The 25851-nt window shown below is 33.6% G+C and overlaps 1 protein-coding gene across 1 annotated transcript in view; it reads right to left on the bottom strand.

The window, feature by feature from the left end:
• Nucleotides 1-14765: 14765 nt before the first annotated feature.
• LOC145690372 (ATP-binding cassette sub-family G member 1-like) overlaps nt 14766-25851 on the bottom strand; it is a gene marked incomplete at its 5' end in the record, with an annotated part of 17984 nt that continues 6898 nt past the window's right edge. Inside the window, 2 exon segments of the mRNA XM_081765199.1 lie at nt 14766-16594; nt 19903-20058. Of these exon segments, the coding sequence (XP_081621325.1) occupies nt 16172-16594; nt 19903-20058 (579 nt within the window).

Genomic DNA, 25851 nt, shown 5'->3' with positions numbered 1-25851 from the left:
AGTTTATCAATCACTAGACGTTTTTATTTCCTTGCTAGTTCATGAATAAGAACTATGGGTGAAGTGTGTGATTCGCGTTTTCCTACAGCTATTTTCAAAGGTTTACTCTATAGACCTCGGTATATGAAAAATCCACGTTTTGATATAATTTTTGCGACAGTGCAGTATCGTATAAGTTAATTTCATGAGAGAGAAATAATCTTAAAGAATTCATGAAAAAATGTTACAATGTTAAATTAGCATGATCCTAGGGTTGGAAATTATATATATATTTTTTAATTCATACAGGAACATGCATTACACTGACGAGGAAGGTCCATAAACCGTGAGAGTTGAATTTTGATGAAAATTAGTGACAAGATTCAGTTCAAGATGGTAAGTAACATAGTAATAGTCACTCAATGCGCAAATGCTTCGTTGAGCTGCTACACCGACGCCATCTTTAAATCCAATAGGCAATGTCCAAGAATACTCCTTTGGTACAAAAATGAAAAAGCCTTTGGTAGATCTAACTTCAACGTTGTAAATCGGGATAGGGCATCTATATGTAGGAGTACTTCCAGTGCATGATCGCCATCTTGAGAGGCGCCATATTGAATCGCGGTCAAATATGATAAATGACAAGGGGGTCACGTGGGGTATCAAATAGCACTGGAATTTACTACTGAATCCATTTTCGTAACCAAAGTTTACGTTTGTTTTTTCACTTCAGAGTTAAGAGCTCTCTCCCCCACAGGAAAATATAAAAACTGTGCGAGTTAGATTTGTGTTATAAAACACGGTCGTGCGAGCAAATGCAGGGTTTTAACTAATGCAGTAGCAGTCACTTGATCTACAATAGCCATTATACCTATCAGATCTTGATCCTAATGAGAGCAATCATTAATTAAATTGAAATGCCTGTAGTGAAAAATGGAATAGCAGCACTGTAACAAATTACATCTATTTCGAAGTACGCTAGATATATGAGTCTGTGTGTGTTACGATTATGCATAGCATTTAAATGCTGTAATATAAGTTATGTGCAACTGCACATATGACTTTACAAGGATATGTCTTGAAGTTATTAGAAAATTAATAGAGAAATTATCAGAAAAATAATATAAACTGGTGCACATAAGCAAATATTAACCTACTAACCTTTTGCTTTTCAGTTGTGATGATGGAGATCCATAACGAAGTGTTTAGCACACAGCATCATGGAGCAGTATAAACACTTAACAAGTGTAATTTCGTCACAATCTTCATGACCAGAGACATTATTTTCTACTTGCAACATAGTCTCCAGAACATTTGTAAATGAACCAACTATTACCCACATTTCTGCCATGCATATGCAAGCATGTCCTTTAGGACTGGCGCACAAAATTGGATACCCAACAGAATGCATTTCATTATGAAAATTCTGTCATATAACTTGTTCGGTGTACCACAAACAATGAATTTATGTCGAAAATAATCTTCAAGTCTCCGAATTATCAGCTTATATTGTCAAAAAAAAGTATACATCAAGAGACTGAATAAATTTGATGGTCTTTGGGGATATAACTTCAGCACGAATTTCCCACGTAACAATTTTCGCATGTCTTCATCCGTCTGTCCACTCCACGAGTCAAGCAAGAGCAGGGAATTCTCTTTCACATCAAGTATAAACACGTCTTTTAGCCACCGTTTGACGTGTTTGCGAGTGAGTTTAGCTGATTTGCTCGCATCAATAACAATGTTGAAAAGTGTCTGTCTAGCTAACTGTTGTTTCACTTTGGGTCCGAACACGCCTTTAGGCTCCTGGAAACATATATATGTGTGTGTGCCTAGCCGTACTGGGGAAATGTGAATTTGAATGGTATGTGCGTGGAACACTGAGGCCAAAGACTGAACGACTGCTGTAGTATGTTTCTCACCTATTTCTGATAGAGTTCTACCAGAGGTCATTTCGTACTCAAACCTAGACTGATCATTATTAAAGATGCATTCATTGTTGTACGGTTTCTCATGTATTATTTTATTAATTTTAATCACAAAATTTTGGGCATTATCAAGTAATTCACCTTCATTTTCAACATCTTTCTTCGTTACAAATTGAATAATCGTTCGTGAGCAAATCCTGTGCTATTTTTCAAATTTGTTAATAAAACCACGAGAAGCACGGAATGGATAGTTCAATTTCCTCGCTGTCAGTAACATCCACGCTTTTAAATGATAATCATGTACCGTAAGTTCTTTAGTACGATAAATGTTGAACGTCTTTAGTACTTCGTATTTTAGTAGGACATGACATGAGAGTGAGGAGTTTCGTTATGGAATTTCAAAGCCTTATACACAAACGTCGTATTGCATTTGAATTTCCTCGCTTCAGCTGCAACGGTGTTACGTTTAGCATAATTTTTCAATAATGCAACGTGCTCCTGAATTTGTTTGTATTTGTTAACGGCAGCTTCTCTTACACGTATACATTTGGTCCGGCTTGGAGATGACATCTCAAACTCGCTCGCAGAAGGCTCAATGTCACTAATTGATGGACTAGTTATCTGTTCCAAATCCATTTCGTTTGTCGAATCTTCATGCTCACTATCTGTGTCAGTGTCTACATCTAATGTGTCACCAATGACGTATTTAGGGGGGTGGCTTCCGGGCTTAAGCCCCCCCGAAATCTTACTTAGTATAGTGAAGTCAATAAAATATCTTACAGAATTTTCACATTTCCAGGCAAAGCCCCCCCCCCCCGAAAGTTAGCAAAGCCCCTCCCGAAACAAAATCGTAAATACGCCATTGTGTGTCACTAAAGGTTAGAGAAACGTTACCATCATATTTGCTTGCTATCATTACAAGCAATGTACCTGTAAATGTCTTATCTTCTACCCCATTCTCACTCACGACACTATATTTTTCCACCACTGCTTGATTTAAAATGTTGACTACGTTTATCGGATTAATTATTTGCATTTTATGCACGGAACGAATGTTTCACTGGTTCAACAAATGCGTTCGTATCGAACGTCACACGCCTGCCCGCACCAAAATGTCTGTACTACTACCAGACACCATACACCTCACTGCACACCCATGTTGCAATTGCCTACAGGAAAGCACTCTAAATTCTTCGTGCTACTTCTTAAAACCCTAAACAATAATCTAAAGTCAAGAGAACTAATAAGTCTACTACTTCGTTAGCTTTTAATAATACGGAGTACAATATTGGGGGAATTCACCACATTTCCATAGAGTATTTCAAACACAGAAAAGAGCAATATATATCATTGTGAGTGTTAAAGCACATGAAAACAAGTCCCAAAATGAATTTCTTGAGTTGACAAGTACGTGATTTAAATAATAAATAAATCCTCGAAACACCTGCTACAATTAGTTATTTATCACAGTTTTGATATGAAAACTAGTCTTGCCCTTATTATAAGCGAGTGTTTTATCGTTAAAAGTGGGAAGATGCGGATATTTAATTATTTAATATTGAAGGGAAAAGCAAGAAAGAGGTTTGTTTTATGGATTGCAACTTGATATTAAATCTTGTAATAATCTTTATTGCCATCTATTTTTAGCAGGAGTGTATGCATTCCCTTACCACTAATAGCAGAACAGACACAAGAAAAAGTGAATTCTAAGTTTCCAGGTGTATATTCTAAGAATAGGCTGTAAACTGATAGTTTAAATCCCCTTCATTATTCAATGCGTCAGCGATAAATCGACTGTATTTAGATAAACTGACAATAAATACATTAAAGTATTTTAACTTCGTAATATGCACGTTAAATTATAGGTTGTCAAGTATGAATTTTGGAAAAGAACGCAATATTCTCCAACAATGATGGTCTTTGCGTAAGGTTTCAAAATTGGAGAAGAAAACTTAACACAATATAATGGACCGTGTAAAATTGCCTAAAATATATTTTTGGTTTGATTCAGTTCAACGTCACACACTTATGCCTCCTACGCTAAAGAAGACATGAACCTACTGATTATAGTGGATTTTCTAATATTTATCCGAACAATAACTTTGTTATTCTATGCTCGTCAATACTATTAAACATGTGTTTCATCGACCACCAGTCTATTCCATCACACTTTGAAATAGGTATAATTTGTTACAGTGTACAACGACTCACCAAAGGTAGTCGTTAACCCTGGTTCGGCTAAATAATGAAGGTATATCTTTTGTAACAGTAATCGTTCACAGCTTAAAATATCTTCATAATTATATTTTTACTATTACGCTCACCTTTACTATTGAAATCACAAGTCGATGAGAAGTATTGAACAATTTATTCGTCGATTCTCTTTTGGCGTATATCTACAACAAACTGACTTGCAATCAGAATATCTCCATTAAGTATCCATAAACAACCACATAGCAACCAACTATCCCATAATAATAAATCTTTTTTATATTCTTAAAACATTCTTCTTTTGTTATTTTTAAGTAACATTATCGCAAGTCTAGTGCTTGTGTAGAAGCACTTTCTGCCCAAAATACAAATAATTATAAACAGATACAAAGTATCTCGTTGTATAAAAATGTCGCCCGACAATGGGACTAGATATAAAAGTTACAAGATAGCTTGACTTTTATATTTAAGAACCACTGGTCCGTTTATAACAATGATATTCTATTAATTGTATTTATTACATTTTGATCGCCCCTCGTATATAACTTCATTTAAGCTTCCTTTAAGAAATACATTTGTAATAAATCTTTTATTCCATTATCATTTATCTTTTACTATAAAAAAACGTCGTTGCTTACTAATATAATTAACGGAGGGTGCGAAGTCAAGAAAATTGTAAGAAGACAATTACATTTTAAAACATAAATCACAATGATCTATAGTTTCAACCATTATCATAAACGGTGATGTTAACAATGTTTAATCTCTCTACAGGGCGCATTAAATAACAACTACGTTAGATGATATTATTATAGTATACATCGCATCAATGAGACGTCATAATAAAGAAGAATCTTGTTCGAATAACAAATAAGGTAGCTCATATCGACAGTCGTCGAATAATTAGTTTAATAGAATGGATCTTATTCTTAACATAATCTTTGACAATGAAGTTTTCAACACAAATCAATATAGTATAACTAATCTTTGCTTTTAATCAATTATGAATCGAATTATAATTCTTCACATTAACAAGAAAGAATAAAAATCATTTGAAAATTAACTTTTCAGTCTATCTAAAACTATATCTAAGTACTTCAAGCATTCATAAGGGTCGTTTTCATTATCAACATTAACTCATAAAATTGAAGATAAATGTTCATAAGAATCTATACTTGATATGGGTTTAACCCTTACTTCATCAACTACTGTTAATTTAAATTCGTACTTGCATATGATTCTAATAAAGTACATTGGACTGCACAATCGCGATTGTGTTCCGCATTATTTTGTACATGAATTGTATCACGATTTTGATTTTGGTACGAAGTGCCATCTCTTGAATTATGACTACGTCTATCCATGTAGTTTACACTATTTCTAGAATTTCGCCATGTATTTCGACTGGTTTTAAGTCTCCTTCGATTAAGTGATCTGACATAATTATTGTCACGATTGGTTAGGTTAGGTGGATTCCCATTATATCTTTGCCTATTTTGTTCGTTCTGATTGCTTAAATTTTCTCGAATTAGGTTATGTTCCGTATTGTCTGCATTATGGATATTTAGATTCCGAACAGGTACAAAGTGATCTGAATTGTTTTTAATTTTACCTATTCCCGCTTGATGATTTTGTTGGTACTGAGTTTCATAACATTGGACAAGCATTAATAAGTGATTGAAACTCATACACTGGGTAGAAAACAGGATCTGTTGTAGTTTAAACGGTAGCAAATTTCGAATTGATGCTATTATTCTGGACTCCGATTGCAACGGATTTACGACTTTTAATTCGTTATATGTATTTACAACAAAATCGACAACAGATTTGTGCAAACGAGGATTGAAAGGTTGGTTTCTAATCGTGGCATCTCTGTTTGCAAGCAAAAAATCATTTTCGTAATTTGCAATCAACGCTGCTTTAAATTCCTCATATGTATTGATGTGATCACGTACTGCTTTAAACCATAAAGAACATGGTGGGAGTAACAAATGAGGGATTAGTTTCATATACTGCGATTTATCTATACACATTATACTACACTCATCTTGAAATTTTTCTAGGAAAGAAGTAGCATTTTCACTACATTTACCACTAAACTTACTCATAGCACGTATTTCGCTCATCTTCACACTTAACTTTACATTCCTTTCACCATTTCGTGTATGTGTTGAATGGCAATTTCTACCTACTGCGTTATGTGAGGTTCCACCATCTCTTTTCCGCCCATCTGAATTCCTTGGCTGAATTCCTTCCAGAATAATGTCCTCATCGGATGGATTACTTGAAGAGGCGATAACGCAAGGTCCATATCGATCTGGTGCGGGTGAATGTGAGGTCATCTCTTGTGAATGGGGAAACTCCAAACGATCCCTAACCATGTTATTGTGGTATGCACTGTCCTTAATCTGTAGCGTCCTAATTTCCTCCTGTAAGGTAGCTATCAATTGAGTATTTGCACGTATGTGATTGGAATTGTCGGTGACCTGAATCTTTTGCTGACGAACAGAAGATTCTATTACTTCCAAATCCTTTTTTACATCATTGACTTCTTGAATTGCATAGTTGTAACTATCCTGGCAATCATCAGATAATCTTTTTAACTTTTCATCAAACTGGGACGTGATGTCTTTCATTGCCTGGATGACAGATTGCTTTGTTTCTTCTGATTTTTGCTCCAATCGCCTACTTAATTCCTCATATTGTCTATTGGCTTCTTCGGACTTCTGTTGAGCCGTTTGTTTTAATTCATTGGCCATCTGTGCCAAATTTTGTTCTTGTCGCTTTAAAGCCATTAGGATTTTGTCTTCTAATGTCATTTCGGGTGTCATGGGAGCTATAGTTTGTTCGATGTTAATACTGTCAACAGTTTCCTTTTCCATTGTCTCACCGATCATAGTTTTTCTTATGATTACTCGGCCACTTCTGAGAATCGTTGAGTTCGTGTTCATTAACCTTCTTGATGAGGTAAATTCACCCTTACTTTCGACTTCAGGATATGAATTTACAAGTTCCCGGGTGAGGTAAACCAAAAATTTTACAACGACTCACCAAAGGTAGTCGTTAACCCTGGTTCGGCTAAATAATGAAGGTATATCTTTTGTAACAGTAATCGTTCACAGCTTAAAATATCTTCATAATTATATTTTTACTATTACGCTCACCTTTACTATTGAAATCACCAGTCGATGAGAAGTATTGAACAATTTATTCGTCGATTCTCTTTTGGCGTATATCTACAACAAACTGACTTGCAATCAGAATATCTCCATTAAGTATCCATAAACAACCACATAGCAACCAACTATCCCATAATAATAAATCTTTTTTATATTCTTAAAACATTCTTCTTTTGTTATTTTTAAGTAACATTATCGCAAGTCTAGTGCTTGTGTAGAAGCACTTTCTGCCCAAAATACAAATAATTATAAACAGATACAAAGTATCTCGTTGTAAGTGCTGCTATTTCATTTTTCACTACAGGCATTTCAATTTAATTAACGATCTCTCTCACTAGACTCAAGACCTAATTGGTATAGTGACTATTGTAGATCAAGTGACTATTACTGCATTAGTTAAAACCCTGCATTTGCTCGCAGACCGTGTTTCATAACACAAATCTAACTCGCACAGTTTTTATATTTTCCTATGTGGGAGAGAGCTCTTAACTCTGAAGTGAAAACAGATACGTAAACTTTGGTTACGGAAATGGATTCAGTAGTAAATTCCAGTGCTATTTGATACCCCACATGACCCCCTTGCCATTTATCATATTTGACCGCGATTCAATATGGCGCCTCTCAAGATGGCGATCATGCACTGGCAATACTCCTACATATAGATGCCCTATCCCCATTTACAATATTGAAGTCAGATCTACCAAAGGCTTTTTCATTTTTGTACCAAAGGGGTATTCTTGGACATTGCCTATTGGATTTCAAGATGGCGTCGGTGTAGCAGCTCAACGAAGCATTTGTGCATCGAGTGACTATTACTACGTTACTTAGCATCTTGAACTGAATCTTGTAACTAATTTTCATCAAAATTCAACTCTCACGGTTTATGGACCTTCCTCGTGAGTTGTGCAATATAAAGCAAATATAATGCAGATACATCAGTCTGAGACAATTTAACAAATAAACGTAGCTGTTAAGTTAAAGTTGAATGTATTTGTGAACTTTAATTTAACATTATCTCCCAAAAGAAAAGTAACGTGAAGTTAAGGTGCAAAATTTCTTATTTGTTTTTATCGGCGCAAATGGGATAAATAGTTATTAAACGCAAAGTGACGTAAATATACACAAATATAAGCTTTTTGCAATTCCAATAAGGAATGATTTTAGAATTCCATCTTTCTTTCAATCGTTAGATACTAATTATTCAAAATGTGTAAGGGTTATATTAACAAAATGAAACATTAACTTTTCTCTTGTATTTTAAATATACAAATCTGTCTTAACGGAAAAAAAATGTAAAGTTGCTATGAAATTTAGCTTAAAATAGTTTTTTGTTCTTCTGTAGTTTAAAAATAGAACACTTTTGTTTAGTTTAACGTCCCATGATTATGCGCTGAGAATAAAGGAAACAATGATAATGAAATGCATTGTAACGGTAGAGGACACGGGAGAACTCCGAAAATACTCCACACTCATAGTGTTTGTCCACTACTAAATTCAGCGACCTTACACACCAGATAGAAATAATAGAGAAATCATTATATTTTTTACAAATATTCATAATTTTAATAATTATTCTCATTATGTTTCTATGTTTATTTTGAATACACAGTTACTTGCTAAAGGACTTACAGAAAATAAATTACAAAAGTCTGTTTGTTTTGCTGAGCTCAGATTGAAGGAAAGGAAAAAAAGAAAAGTAACTTGCCTTATGCGCAGCAAATTTTATTCAGATTTTGGTTTATTTCTGCAAGTTTCTAGTACTGACATTACAATGAAATGTGATTTTACCTTGTTTCTTGAAATCTCCTACCTTTTTAGAAACAAACACCAGTTTCCTCTCAACCTCTAATGCAAAAGATAGCTCGGATGAATCACTTATACCAGAAAATAGCAGAAGGTTTTCAAATATTCTTCTTGCTTTTATCATGCTGATTTCGATGTTTTTTTCTTAAATTACTCCTTAGTTTTTGCTCCAAGGAAGGTAAGTAGACAAAGTATGTTTTGGAGAACTCCAATTAGCTGTGCAACATTTAGCAAATCGCGTGCAGCAGATGGTTTATCATTGTAGTCTGTTTGTAGTTACGATACTTCCATCATTTTCTTGACTGTCCTAGATTAAAACTATAAATAATGTATCTAATTTGCGACTTAAAATTAGTATAATTTCTTATCGTAGCTATTTTATTTACCTACAACAAAATTAACATATACATACTGCAATGTTATAATTCAATTTTCACCCCCGACCACGGCAAAATGCAGGGAAAATCAGCCAGACCTAAAGGAAGTTCGTAAGGATTTAGCGTCATTTTTTCGGATTTAAGTTTCAGGAAGGTAGTCTGGGTTTTTGTGACGAGAAGTCTACCAGTTAACACACGTAATAAATTTAATTAAAGTTCAAAGTTACGATTTAGATAAATCGGTCGTCTCGTTGTTGATATCACTACAGATAGATCAATATTTATTAAATATTAATTTCATTGGTTATAGTGTACATATATGATCAAATAAATAGTATCATAGATTTAATTAAAAGAAAATATACCTTTGCATCATTCAAGTCAAGATATATATACATTTCGAAAAATAACTGTAACATTATTAACAAAAAATTGGCTACTTACCAATGATTCCTCCCTTGAAACATTTAAAGATTTTGACGTTTCGGAACTCTCAGCTCGTTCCTTTCTCAGTGGCAAGGTAAAAAGAATTAAAACGGAAAGGAAATAAAAGGAGTAAAACCAGGAATACATACCACTATATGAAAGTAACAAAAAAGTTCCTGAGATGAACAGAGCAGAGTGAAAGAAAAAGAATGAACTGAATAAAAAAGAACGCAGTGTCTATGTTAGGCCACTATTGCCAGATCCAAAGTATGCATCAAAGGTAGATACCCAAGTTCGATCAATGTTGCCAGTATGAAGGTTCAATGCAGGTTTGTATTTATGAATAAAGAACGATTCTTTAATTTCCCGTTGTTTTTTTGATTTTGCTGGACCTATTACCTTAACCTGTTTTATATTATGTGAATGTTGTTTTAGATGAAGCGCTAAACCCAACATGCCTTCTTCTTGTGACTTTTTTGATTGTCTAACATGTTCTTTCACATGCATGTTAATATTACGTTTAGTTTGGCCAATGTATGAGGAATCACATTCGCAATGGACGCGGTAAATACCTGCTTTATTTAATGGATCGACAAAATAGCTTTTAAATCCAGTGAGATGTTTTTGTAAACTTTTTGGGAGAATACTTGAAGCAGATATGTTATGCTTTGCAAGAATACGTTGAATTTTTGTTGAAAGTTGTGGAAAATTAGGAATTCCAATCCAAGTTTTTGCTTCTTTGGAAGTTACCGTTTTGGGGATTTGCAGCGATCTACGTGTTTGATTAAACCATTTTTGTAAAATACACAGCTTATAACCGTTTTCTTGTCCTATTTTATATAAAAACTGTATATCTTCATTGAGATCTTTTTGACGGTTACAAATTAATAATGCTCTACGAAAGAAGTTCTTCCAAATATTGGCCTTGTACATTGGCGGATGAGCTGACTGTTGATGTATGCAAGTAGTGCCTGCATTGGGTTTTCGGTATACTTTTGTAATAAATTTATTATGTGATCGGGTAATCAATACATCTAGAAATGGAAGGCCGTTATCAGATTCAAGTTCAAGGGTGAACTTCAGCCTAGGATGCTGATTGTTAAATTGTTCAAATATTTGTGTAAGTGTATTTTCGTCACGAACAAGTAGTAAAATATCATCAGCATAACGGTAATATCTAACGTATTTAAATGTGTCCTGCCGTAAAATAGATGTTTCAATCTGATTTAAAACGATATTTGACAATATTGGGGATAATGTGTTACCCATGGCTGTCATCATTCTGAGAAAAGTAATGATCTTCAAATTGGAATATATTAGTTGTAAAACAAACCTCAAGTAATTGTAATAAAAAATTAGTTTCATAGATAGAAGCGCCATTTTGTAATAACCAGGATCGAGTACTATTGATAGTAAGATCCAGTGGTATGGACGGATAGATATCAACAACGTCTATGGAGGCAAGTAAAATGGTATTGGCATTTACAAATGATGATAATTGTTGTTTTACGTCTAGACTGTTTTTTACAACATATTTAAAACTAATATTGTAACTGTTGAGTTTTTTATATAACCATTTTGATTATATAGTAAATAAGTTGGATGATTGAAATCTGATATGATCGGGCGAAGGGGGATGTCAGGCTTCTGCACCCCAATATTGTCAAATATCGTTTTAAATCAGATTGAAACATCTATTTTACGGCAGGACACATTTAAATACGTTAGATATTACCGTTATGCTGATGATATTTTACTACTTGTTCGTGACGAAAATACACTTACACAAATATTTGAACAATTCAACAATCAGCATCCTAGGCTGAAGTTCACCCTTGAACGTGAATCTGATAACGGCCTTCCATTTCTAGATGTATTGATTACCCGATACAGGCACTACTTACATACATGAACAGTCAGCTCATCCGCCAATGTACAAGGCCAATATTTGGAAGAACTTCTTTCGTAGAGCATTATTAATTTGTAACCGTCAAAAAGATCTCAATGAAGATATTCAGTTTTTATATAAAATAGGACAAGAAAACGGTTATAAGCTGTGTATTTTACAAAAATGGTTTAATCAAACATGTAGATCGCTGCAAATCCCCAAAACGTTAACTTCCAAAGAAGCAAAAACTTGGATTGGAATTCCTAATTTTCCACAACTTTCAAAAAAAATTCAACGTATTCTTGCAAAGCATAACATATCTGCTTCAAATATTCTCCCAAAAAGTTTACAAAAACATCTCACTGGATTTAAAAGCTATTTTGTCGATCCATTAAATAAAGCAGGTATTTACCGCGTCCATTGCGAATGTGATTCCTCGTACATTGGCCAAACTCAACGTAATATTAACACGCGTGTGAAAGAACATGTTAGACAATCAAAAAAGTCACAAGAAGAAGGCATGTCGGGTTTAGCGCTTCATCTAAAACAACATTCACATAATATAAAACAGGTAATAGGTCCAGCAAAATTAAAAAACAACGCGAAATTAAAGAATCGTTCTTTATTCATAAATACGAACCTGCATTGAACCTTCATACTGGCAACATTAATCGAACTTGAGTATCTACCTTTGATGCATACTTTGGATCTGGCAATAGTGGCCTAACATAGACACCGCGTTCTTTTTTATTCAGTTCATTCTTTTTCTTTCACTCTGCTCTGTTCATCTCAGGATCTTTTTTGTACGTTACTTTTATATAGTGGTATGTATTCCTGGTTTTACTCCTTTTATCTCCTTTCCGTTTTAATCCTTTTAATCTTGCCACTGAGGAAGGAACCAACTAAGAGTTCCGAAACATCAAAATCTTTAAATTTTTCAAGGGAGGAATCATTGGTAAGTAGCCAATTTTTTGTTAATTTTGAATAACCCCCCATGCGCCCATGTAATTATAACTGTAACATTACTTTACACATGTAAACCGGAAAGTTTTTTTTTTTTTTTTTAAATTTTATAAACATTATGATGATTATTTTTGTTTTAAATAAATAAAACTCCGAACAATGCACGACGCTGTAGGAATGTATTACTGTGATAGTGTTATGAAGGATTTGTTATAATGTTAAAACCGTAACCCAGATTTGTAACAATTTGCTTTACTGTCGTTCTTTGTTTGGATTATTATTTCACAACAATAATAATAATAAAAAAACTAAAACATAAATTTCAAAATATTATTTATTTAACATTAGAAAAAAGTGCCTGATCACTATTTACACAAATATTATATAGACAGATGTCAGAAGTTTTCAGCTGAAATGCTTTTTTAAGTACGACACAAAGTTTGTCATGTAGCTGCATGCACAATGAAAAAAAAATGTCATTATTTTCAATATATTTTTTATATTCCATTGTTCTGACAACAATTTTCTTAATTTAATCATAGGAAATCTTATCTCTCTAGTTGAATTTACTTTCTTCTTCTTGTTTAAAGAATTAGGATGACCAATTATCATTTAATGTCCTCGAGCGCCATCTCTGTTTTTTTAGCTCATTGATTCACATGAGGCAGTGTCTTTAGTTTAATGGTTTGATTTTGCTTATTTCTTAGTATAGTTAAATGCTATTTACTTTTTCACAATGATTTTGCATTACATATAAATTTGATTATTAAATATTAAAATCAAATTTCACAAAAATTAATTTTGACGAAGAAGGGGACATTTAAACAGATCTGAAGAAGAAATCTGTGGAATATTATTATTCGAATTCCAGTTGAATTGAAGGGAAAAAAAAGATAATAGCATTTTTCAATGTAACTTAATGAGCTAAGAAACAAAAAAATGGCATAGGTACTCCACAATCTTAATGAAAGAAATAAATATTTATGATAGAACTACTGAAATATAAACAAACTATAATATAGTACATATGGCATCAAATAAAATTGATGAAACTAGAAATGAACTCATCTATAAGGAATGAAATTAATAGACGCACATGAAAAAATATATCACAGTCAAAGAATGTCATGGCTATTAATAGTAAAGCTCTTTACATCTACGTGCATGTACAAAAAACTCAATAAAACTAAAATACACATTTACCATATTGTTCTATTAGTTATTATAATACAATGACAACAGTCAAAAATTTACATAATAATCAATATAACGTAAGCATTCTTTCTACAGAGTTTCAAAGTTACTTGTATTATGTTTTGTATGACTGGACTGTACAGTAGTGAAATCTTTTCTATTTTCTATATATTTTAACACATTATAATTATGATTTTTTTAAATTTTTGCTTCGTATACAGCATCCCTTACTAACAGTTTTAACTGGCATGTCATTCAATGTAATAAAATAGCAAAATTAGTACATGAGTATATTTATAAACGATCTCTGGAAAAAATATTTCCGAATTTTCTTATTACAAATAATTTAGTTATAGCTAATTTGTTCATTGTTAATACAACTTATAGGTATATACTACTTTTGTCGGTTATTTCAATAATATGTGTTAAAGAAACAAAAAGTAAAGATGTATCAAAGTTTAGGGAAAAGTTTACAAAATAATGAGATCATGTATTGTTCTATCAATAAGAACACATTAAAATGTTTGAGTAACCAATTGTTTATTAATGTACATGGCATATGATAAATTTGATATCCGCGATTTTAAATTCAAGCTACAAATACTGTACTGAACTTTAGTTAAGGTCATAATCTTTAAGTATAAGATCAAAGTTTATACGCGAATGAGGTCACATGCAGATTCTGGTTAAGACTACGTGTTTTCTGATATTTAAAAAAAAATGTAATGAGTGTATGTAGACTTAAATATCTTAAATTAGTTCACGTTTTAAAAAGGAACTAGAACAGAAAGTGTTATTTGAGAAAAGCTTAACTTAATCTCACTGACTAGCTAAATTTACTGGAACTACAAATAAGGACATTATTCTGATATTTTATAATTATAAATTATTAAGGTTCATCTAACGGAAACTTAAAATATGATATTTTTTTCATCTTTATATTAAATTGGAAGGGTTCTTAATTTTGCAAGACAGTCAATAATACAGGGATACGCTCACCAATCATAGCAATTTTGAGTTTCTGTTTGCTGCTAGAAAAGAAACTGCAAATATGCGGATACGAATAACAATATAGCTCTTCGAATGATCAAATTTCACAAACCGCATTAAATATAAAACAACTGAGCTACAAATGAATATGTCTATAGTATTATATCATTACCAGAATGAAACTGGTTTCAAAATTAGCTAAACAGATCACAATTCACACTGTATTTTACCACTGTATCAAAAATGAATATGGTTTGGTACGCAAAGTCATGTTGAACTCAAATGTTTTCTATAAAATAACGTATAACTTCAACATTTTTCATTAAATAATTACAAAAGACACATACTATTTATAACAAAATAACCCTGTAATACTTTCTTTTTAACGTTTGAGGGTTACTTTTCACTTCAGAAATCACTGGGGCCCTACGTATATGTTCCATAGCACGCTAGAGGGATTCATAAAGTATAAGTCAACTGAAGTGAAAAGTAGGTCATTTCTGCTCTATACATATATCCATATCATATGTATGTAACGTAATACGTCACTTTAAATATATAACACCACCACACATCTAACACTGATCAACTTATAAAAGAAAAACAACAGATTTATTATGTAACATATAAATCTCATTCAGTACATCATCTGAACTTAACCCCACCGGATCCGAAATAAATGCCTTGTTGAAAGCATAAAAATGAGGATGAAATTTCCTAGGAGAGTCTCTACTGCATAGATATAATCAAAAACTCATTTTTAAAAAGTTATATAGTTATGGGAAGAGAAAACGTGCCATTTTCATTTATATTGACTGGCTACACTTTGTGAGCTTTGATCATCGTATGATTTAAGTGTTTAAATACTTTGCGTAACCACAGCTAGACATATGATTCCAGTGACTAAAGAAGTTATCCAAAACAGTTGACAAACTATTTATAACTAAACTACCATGCTGTAGTTTTATATAAGACTACAAAAATTAACATATATCTTTATATATGCAATATTTTGTTCGCACACAATAACTTTCAAAACCATAGGAATTTCAAACTAAACAATTAGAAATCGCCCTACTTTCTGACAAGAGTTTTCAAGGCTATCTAGCGAAACTCTTATGAGGAAAGACCAATACTGGCAACATTCGATCTTTAACAAGGTGTGTAATCAGCAAACACACCAAATTATAAATGCATAAATACACAACACACATATTTTTTAACACTAGGGCATCATTTTATATTCTGAGCGAAGTTAAATTTCGATTTAACGAACTGTCCAATAAAGCTGAGAGCAGGTATTGATGGTTTCGCTGAAAGTCTTTGTCGCAACAAGAAGAAACTAAGTCCTCTGTAGAATATGAACATAAGAATAAGAGCCAAGAGATCCACCCAATAAATGATTCCCACCATTCCAACTTCTGACAACAGGGTTTCTGGCTCACGCAAATGACAATAAACTTCCTCTTCTGGACACACCATTTTTGGTCTGTTGTTGCCGTATACAGATACAACAATGCCTTCTAATCCATAGCGGAGGTAGCTTGAATACATGAGAATTCGCATGTAAAATGGTATTTCTTCTTTGAAGCCCATACCATACACGGAGAATATCAAAAATGGCACAGTGATCACTGGACCTAAGAACATTCCATTCTGAAATACAAGAAATAAACAACTTTAATATTATATGAATAGAAGCAATTCTTAAAACTCTATCAACCCTTTGGAGACTACTGTTTTTATTTATTTATTTATTTAATTTAGTTGAACTTTACTTAAACGGGCTTAGCTATCAGTATAATTGCAGTAGGAGGAATAAAACTAGCTCCCAGTATAATTATAATACGAGGAATAATAATAGCTTCCAGTACCTAGATATAATTGTAGTAGGAGGAATAATACTAGCTCCCAGTATAATTGCAGTAGGAGAAATAAAACTAGCTCCCAGTATAATTGCAGTAGGAGGAATAATACTAGCTCCCAGTATAATTGCAATAGGAGGAAAAATACTAGCTCCCAGCATAATTGCAGTAGAAGAAATAATACTAGCTTCCAGTGTAATTGCAATAGGAGGAATAATACTAGCTTCCAGTATAATTGCAGTGGGAGGAATGATACTAGTTTCCAGTATAATTGCAGTAGGAGGAATAATACTAGCTCCCAGTATAATTGCAGTAGGAGGAATAAAACTAGCTCCCAGTATAATTGTAGTAGGAGGAATAATACTAGCTTCCAGTATAATTGCAGTAGGAGGAATAAAACTAGCTCCCAGTATAATTGCAGTAGGAGGAATAAAACTAGCTCCCAGTATAATTGCAGTAGGAGGAATAATACTAGCTCCCAGTATAATTCCAATAGGAGGAAAAATACTAGCTCCCAGCATAATTGCAGTATAAGAAATAATACTAGCTTCCAGTGTAATTGCAATAGGAGGAATAATACTAGTTTCCAGTATAATTGCAGTAGGAGGAATAATACTAGTTCCCAGTATAATTGCAGTAGGAGGAATAATATTAAGTTTTATTTGTAATTAGCAGAAGTGGCCGTTCGTACGGAATAAACACTATGTAGCCTGCAACACTATAGGGTGTTTTTTCTAAACTTGAGGAGCTCTAAGATACTTTACGTTTCAGCCTCCAGAATGTGTGATTCCCAATCCCCTGTTCTCGAATCGGAAAATCAGAAAAAAAAAAATGCTTCGTACACGACTAGTTCTGTTGAAGATTTATTTGTGTATAAAATTTGGTAGTTCCAGGTGACTCCTTTCTATGTAAACATTTGATGATAGACATACACATACACAAGCAGACTCACGTGCACGCTTGCGTTCTTTTAGATATATATTAAAATGGACAAAGGTTTCAAATTTCAATATCTAATTATCGCTATCATTAACTTATCCGGAATAACAGAAAAATTCACTTAAATTTTCGTACCGGAATTTAAAAAAAAATCAATCAAATTCAGTTTCTGAGTCAAGAAGTTCACAGAGATTTCCATAATGGAATTTTTGAAAAATCCCATTCTGTCATGAAATTTAAAAAAACTTAAAAGCGTATTGAGTGATATCAGACATTATTCTGAAGTTTCAGTTTAATAGAATATCCTGTTTCGGAGATGAAGACTATTATTTGTTTGGAAATGAGCTATAGTATTACATTTTTACAGATAGTTCTCAAAATAACATTAACACCTGTAGTTTGCAACAGGTAAGATGTGTGAAGTGGCAACACTGAAAATGTGTGTACATGCCTGGCCATTGTTAGTGGTGTGTTACATGAGTACATCTGTCTGGTAGAATGCAGGCCTATGTTAACGTGCTCAAACAGTAGTGATGAAAAATAAAGACCTATTTGTGTATTAGAGGCCAAAATTACAACTGAGTAATTAATTTGGCACTAACGTATCTAAAATGGCCAGTGGGTTAGTTGTGTTTCGAGGGAACAGTATCCATTGTGATGACGGCCTACAAACCTTATGGCAAAACAACGTTGGCGACGAATAGTGGTAAACGGAGAAGTCGTTCCACTGTCAGGGATCGACGAGCATTAGACAAATTGGTCACAAAACTATACTGTAGAGGGAATGTGACAAAAGTGACTGCTAAACTCAACACCTGAAACAGTCAATTATGACAAATCATAGTCCGATCTGAACAGCTCAACCTGAATATTCCCAGTGGCTTGCAGTTTGAACAACACTAATCACTACCAACAACACTTTAGCGCAAGAAAATGATGAAAGTGGACAGTCGGTTATTGGAAATGCCTAATATGGTTCGATGAATTTTCTGTAACCTTATTTCCGTGTTTATATATTCTGGATGCCGAAAGAAACTTAAGTTCCGAAATGTCTCCTCACTACTGTGAAATACAGAGGCGACTCTGTGATACTGTGGGTCGCAATTTCTTGGTACAGTATTGCGTGAGTGCTGTGATTACATTCACAGGATGCATTACTACCACTGATTATGTGAACATTTTAGGTGAACACATACATCTTATGGCCCATACTTCTGGCCAATGACACAATTTTCCAAGATAACAATGTGCCAATTCACGCTGCTGGAGCTGTTGAAGTGCGGTTTCATGAACATCACAATAAATTACAAAACCTCCAATGGTCCGTCCAATCTCCAGACCTCAATAAAATTGAACACCTGTAGTCAGTGCGGGAGCTCAGTCTCCGGAACAGATATTCTCCTTTATCCCCGCTCACGGAACTGAATGCTGCACTAAGTGAGAAATGATACAATATACTTTTGCATACCATTTATAACTTATGTGTCTCGTTTCAAGACGAATCAGGGCTGTTCTGTAGGTTAACGATGATTCTTGGTTATGTATTAAGTAGGAAAATTGCATTTTATCTAGATGTTCTATTATTTTGATAACCATCTGTGGATATTATATATGGCAGTGAATGCACAAATGGTTGAAATGGATATATTCGAACTCCACGATACACAAAGAATACAAATCGCAGCTCGTTTCATACCTAATGAAAAACTGTTTAAAATGATATTGATGTCGAGTAAATACAATGTTACCAGTGGAAAATATAACTGGTTTTCAGGAAATCGACAATAAAGCTCTAAACCTGAGTACATACGAAGCATGTATCATAGGCAAGTGCCTCAACAGGAATCAATTCGTGACAGCGTTTATGCAAGGCACTCACGTTAGCTACAAGAAAGTACGACTGTGCAAATCTGCTAGGAGACAAGCTTACGTTGAAAACTGAAATTCCAACAATTATTCTACATTCTACAAGAATAAAGAATTCTGTAGTGTAATTAGTAGAATCATATAAATAAAAATAATAAAATAATTGTTGATTACTTTGTAGTATACAATGCTCTTCAAGAAGGATTTTTGCACAAACATAAAATATATTAACGTACATATTACGTACAAGAACTTGAATCAGTTGTAACAAACAGTATACTATGCATTACTTACCACTATGTTAAGCGTAGAGCCAACCGCAAGCCCTATACTCTCTGCAACTAATCCTATAAGAAGACAAATAACTAAGAACTGAACAAATCGCCTAATTTCCAACGGCTGACTTGATAGCAGATAAACGATTGTTATATACACAGCACCAAGACTTAACTGTAACAAAGAAAAGGGGGAAATTAAACATAAAAAACATGCACTGTAACTCGGCTTATGCTATATGTGTATTTCTGTTTTCAAAAATTATCTATAGAGGTGTGATTAAACGTACCAGTGTTATTAATTATATACTTATTTAACACTTAATTAACAGGTAAACCGAGATTTTTTTTTGAGAAGTGCACACAAACTAAAAATTGTGTCGGCAGACATAACTGACGTGTTCAGTTTGATATTTAACAACTTACAATTTACTAAATAATTACATTGTTGGTGACACGTCTACAGTAAATAGTTTATATTTAAAGTGTACGAACAAAGAAATGGTCTAGGTATGGAAAGCTCTTTGTTAACCTTGTTACCCAAAGTTGTTTTGGAATGATTTTGAAGTAATATTTTAAAGAAGAAACAGTTTAAATTTATCAAATGCTTTTGTTATTATTAAATAAATGAACAAACATGATATATCGGTTCGATTCTTTATTAACTTCACTATTATTCCTCTATCTTACACAGAATTCTCTCACATGGACACATAGTTTCACCTCATACAAAGTCCTCATAGCTTATCAAAATCAACCTAGGATAGCGCCAAATATATTATTTTCAACTCTAATACAATAATTCCCCATTATTACGGCCGATCTCTCCGTACTAACTTCGCGATTGTAGTATACACATAAATTTGTGAACAGTTACTTAATAGCTTTCTGTTCAATCACTACTTCCAACGGACCATAGTTGTCTATAAAAGAGATGCATAATTACAAAATCTTCTGACGTCAAAATTATGTAGAAAACCTTCAGCATGCGACTCTCACATACATAGCAAATCGACACTCTCAATTAAAGTTAAGGCTAACTTTGGATTAATTTCTTTCTTAGAATTTATAGATTACTCTCAACTGTAAATTAAATTTTAAAAAAAATGATTTAGGCAAGATTAGTGAGTTATTCTTCATACATCATTGAAAATTTTCGAAAATTAGTTTATGGATTCAATACTCTATCCAATAATAAGGTAATAAGTAAATCAAACAATACATGGATTTCTCTATAATGTTTTCAAGTAATAAGTCGTGTGACCCTGAGGAAACTGGGATGAAACGATCGTGGTTTAGAATTTAAGCACATGGTATATTACCTGAGACCTTACAGATAAGTGTTGAATCCTCGTCGTGAAAGCTTAAAACAATGAATAATACATTGAGTTCCTTACCATCTTGGTCAAAACTGTAACTTGGTATGAACAAAATTGATAATATCCACCAAAAATTAATCCACCAAACAACTTCGTGAACTGAAAGGAACTTTTGTATTTTAATATTAATATGCCCTACAAATTTTAAAAGAATTTTTATATTAATAGTATTATTTCGGCAACCAATCCTGTTACCATCCACGGCCAGACAGTACTGAAGAGCTTCGGTTTCACAAATATTTACATTTTATTCAATTTAGTTCTTTTTGTACACAAAAACTCTAAAATTAGCTATAACCTATTAAAATTTTAGTGATCACGACACGCACTAACTCACAACTATAAGTACCAATATAAACATTTACAAAGTACTCTTAATACGAGTTTCATAAATATGAAATGTTTCATATATTGATGAAAGGAGGAAACAACCGATTTAAACTTATTTTTACACATCAAATCCTCTGTAGGTGCGAATTCAATAACAGTGTGAAAAAGTGGTTGACTGGACCGAGACTCCAACTCGGGATTTCCGGCATACCGTGCCGATTCGTTAACCACTACGCCATCCAGTCTCCTTTGGACACTAAATTGCTCAAGCAGGGAAGCTAGGCTGTGGTAAAAGCCATGTGGGCCGAGTGCAAAGAACCGATTACAAGAGTCAGAGGGTATTTGGCTGTTCTGGGAAGAGGACTGGGTGGCACGGTATGCTGGAGTTCCCGGGTTCGAGTCTTGGTCCAGTTAACCACTTTTTCACTCTTTGTATGTTATTGAATTCGCAGAGGATTTGGTGTTTAAAAATAAGCTTAAATCGGTTATTTCCTACTTTCATTAATATATGAAATCACAACCGTCAAAAAGTGTTCTCAATATATAGATAATGGAATGTCCAAGCGCAGCAGCTAGTCTGTGGTACAAGCCATGAGGTCTGCGTGAAGAGCACCAACTACAGGAATGAGAGGGTGTTTTGCTGTTCTGGGAAGCGAACTGGATGGAGTACCTGACCAGCAAACGAGTGCGGGCGGCCGGTTTTGTAACTAAAATACAAGCAACAGAGTTTCTAACCGGATTACTTGTAATTAATCTATTACAGTTGTTTTTGTCCTGTTAGTAATAAACCACTTCACGCATATATTCAAGTTAAGGCAAACACAGTTTCAAAAGTTATGTAAGTTATTTCCAGAACATTTTAAGAGACCTGCAGAAAAAGCACATACACCCTCCATATTAATTTGGCAATAACTTGCGAATAAACTAACCTCAGTGTTGTAGAAAGAAACATTAAGAACTTCGTAGTATTCGAGTGTAAGGAATTCCTACTTCTCCTACCTCGAAGTTCATCTTTGTGACTCAAAGTTATACTTTGGCAACTGCTCTTTCATTGTTTAAAGTAAGTCTTATTGTGTAATTTTGAGATAAGACGTCTTCGAAATTGTGACCAAGTTGGACAATGTGATCTCCGATCAATTGTCTAAGCAGTATCTTTGAGTAACAAAATTCTTTTTCATTGAGATTATTTTCGGATGTGCTGTAAAACTCCAGTCAGAGAGAAACTAATAATCTTTCACCACCACACTTCTAACTGCCTCCGAAGGAGACTTGGATCCGCTCCTGATTGAGATGGTAGATAAAGATAACTTTCCCTGATGTTCAACCAGTCATTATTTAACATGGTTTGGTAATTTAAAAGATCCAGTATTTCTGTCATATTTTTAAAACTTTATTTAAAAGAAATATACCTAATGTTACATTGAGGGCAGTAAGGTAGCGATTAAAGTTTAAAGTGGAGTGCCTGACAATGGAAGGTTCCTTATAACTCCAGTGAAATTCAGAAAAAAAAAATAATTGCGTATTAAAAAAGAAAATATACAAAATACATTTTCAGGGTAACTCTTACAGGCATTATGTTATTACTAAATTAATTATACTTCTGAAACTGATTAGAGTGAATAGATATTTATTTGAATAACAAAACCAGTTGCATAAGATTTTGAAAGTATCAAGTTTGACAAGAACGAAGTTTGCCTTGCACTGTTATCTCATTGATCAAAGATGCCATTGATGAAACAATTGACCGGAAATCACGCGACCTCTTCTTACATCAATTCATGAAGAAGATGATGAGTGCCAATGTTAGGTTTAGTATATATATATATATATAAATCAGATAGAGGTGGGGGAAGGGCAGGTTTTATTAAACAAGACTATACATCTGATATGCTTGAACTATAAGCAACTTGTGCTTACGAACTAAACTCAATCCTCTGAAGTCAATCGGCAAATGAGTATGTATAATATTACAGACACAAAGGAAACACTAGACTCCCAAGTTTCAAAATTATACTGTCTGTAAAAACAGTTAGTAGAATTTATTCTTTGTCATCTGAGACTTAGAGTCTGAAGAAAAAATTCAGAGGGAGTCAAGGGGAATTTCTGTACTCATAAATAACAGTTGTGAATTTATTATGTGTTGAAACAATGATACTTACGCTTACGTTACCTATACGCTGATGTTTTATCAATATTTTTATTTCACATTTACCAAAAGGCTGGATTTCGATAATAATTCTAAAAGAAAGATGTCCTGTAATCAGATTTTACAAGTCAATCCCGAAAGGCAAGTTATCCAATTCCATAGCCCTTTAAAAAATAGAGGAAAAAAATTTTTCTTCACTTCCTTTTCCCTAAATTGTTCATTCATCAAAAAAATGAAATGAAATTTCTTTAGTCAAACGTCCCATGATTATGCTCTTTATGCTAGAGGAGACAGATGATTAATGAAAATAAAGGATTGTGAAATTAATTTTTGGACGACTCTCACTGGGATTTCAACCCAGAATCACGTACAGCAAAGGCACATGCGCTAGCCTATAGATCAACGGAGAGGACTTACACAGTTCTCGAGTGGAAACGTATCGGAATTCTTCCTTGGCTAAAACTCAATAAAATAATTTATTTGTCAACCGATAAACACCCACTTAAAACAAACACAAGCATCGCGAGTCTTACTTGATTTAAAATTACAGTTACAAGGTACTGCGCAAGTATCTAAGCTACCAACCCTTAATTAACCTTTTAGTCATTCCTGCGTTTTACAGGTTGCACCTGTTTTATAATGAAATCGAATAAAACGTAATCAATTTTTACACAATCTACTTAATACATGGTAGAAAATCATTCGCGTGCTATGTTGTTCTTAAATTGAATGGGTGAGTTGAAAAAGGTACACATTCCAAAAATATCACAAATTAAACTGAGATAGCCATTTTCTTCTTTGGACGTATCTACATCCATTGAACAGAAAAAGAAACATATTTCACTATTGCAAATGAGCTTGCCAAAAATATGTAGATGAGATTGAGTTGAAGAAGGAACAGATTCCAGGAATATGTCCCTTCTTCAACTCATAGCCTCGCTAGTGCCGAAGGCACCCACCACAGCGCTAGTGCTCAGTCATGCATAATGACTTAGCAGGTGAGCTGTTGTTTAAGGTCATGTTGGTTATGTTTAAAGTGGAAAGTGAAGATCATTGCGAAAAGTAGTGTCGTGCAATTTATTAGTGTTTCTTTGCTTTAACCTAGTAACAATGTCAGAAACAGACAGTGACAGTGGTGAACCGACCCGTAAAAAGGGTAGACTTAACAAAGAAAAACATATACGGGAGATGGAAAAGTTAGCAAGGCGTCGAGGTGAAGAGTTCGTAACTTCAGCATTCGTTCTTGTTCCAGCCAAAACAACCGTCCCAAACTGTAAGTGTAGGAAAAAAAATGCATGGATAGTTTCTCTATTGAAGAAAAGGAGAACATTATTAAAACCCTATATAGTGGCAGACCTAAGAATGAGCAGGATACATTAATTATGAACATAATTGAGAGGCATGAAGTTGCAAGGCACAGGCCATCAAATGAAAACTCAAAGGAACACGAGTCTTCTTTCAAGTACTTTGCCATGAAAGGTACAAGCAGAGTTGAAGTATGCGTAATGCTTACATAAGCCTTCATATGGTGTCACACAAAGTTGTCATTAGGTTGACAAAGACTTTGGCTTCTGGGGAATTCCCCATTGACATGAGAGGTAAACACGAACACCTTTCTAATGCTATTCCAACCTTACATCTAGTTGAAATACATGAACATATTGATTCATTTCCTAAATATGTTGCACACTATACATCTACATCAGTCACATATCTCGATGCACAATTTAATGTGGCAAAAATGCATGAACTTTTCATAGAAAAGTTTCCTGACTTGAAGAATGTAATAAAGTATGAGTTTTACTTGGAATATTTCAAGAAAAACTTTGGTTACCGATTTGGCAGACCTCAGGTCGATGTCTGCAGTACCTGTGAAGACCTGAAGATCAAAATTAAATCAAACATGCTTAATGACAATGCAAAACGTGTAAATTTTATATTTTGTATTTCATATTTTGTAAATCAGTTTAGACTATTTTCACTTAATCTGAACTTATCTATCCTAACTACAGTCTGAATATAACACGAAACTTCATAATACAATCTAATCTAACCTAAGTATTTCTATCTTTATTACATACATGTTTTAGGGTATGGTATGACATTGGACCTT

This window comes from Thermobia domestica, chromosome 7, assembly GCF_964235325.1.
Source record: "Thermobia domestica chromosome 7, izTheDome1.hap1.1, whole genome shotgun sequence".
Classification (NCBI taxonomy): domain Eukaryota; kingdom Metazoa; phylum Arthropoda; class Insecta; order Zygentoma; family Lepismatidae; genus Thermobia; species Thermobia domestica.
This window is presented reverse-complemented; position numbering and strand designations above follow the sequence as displayed.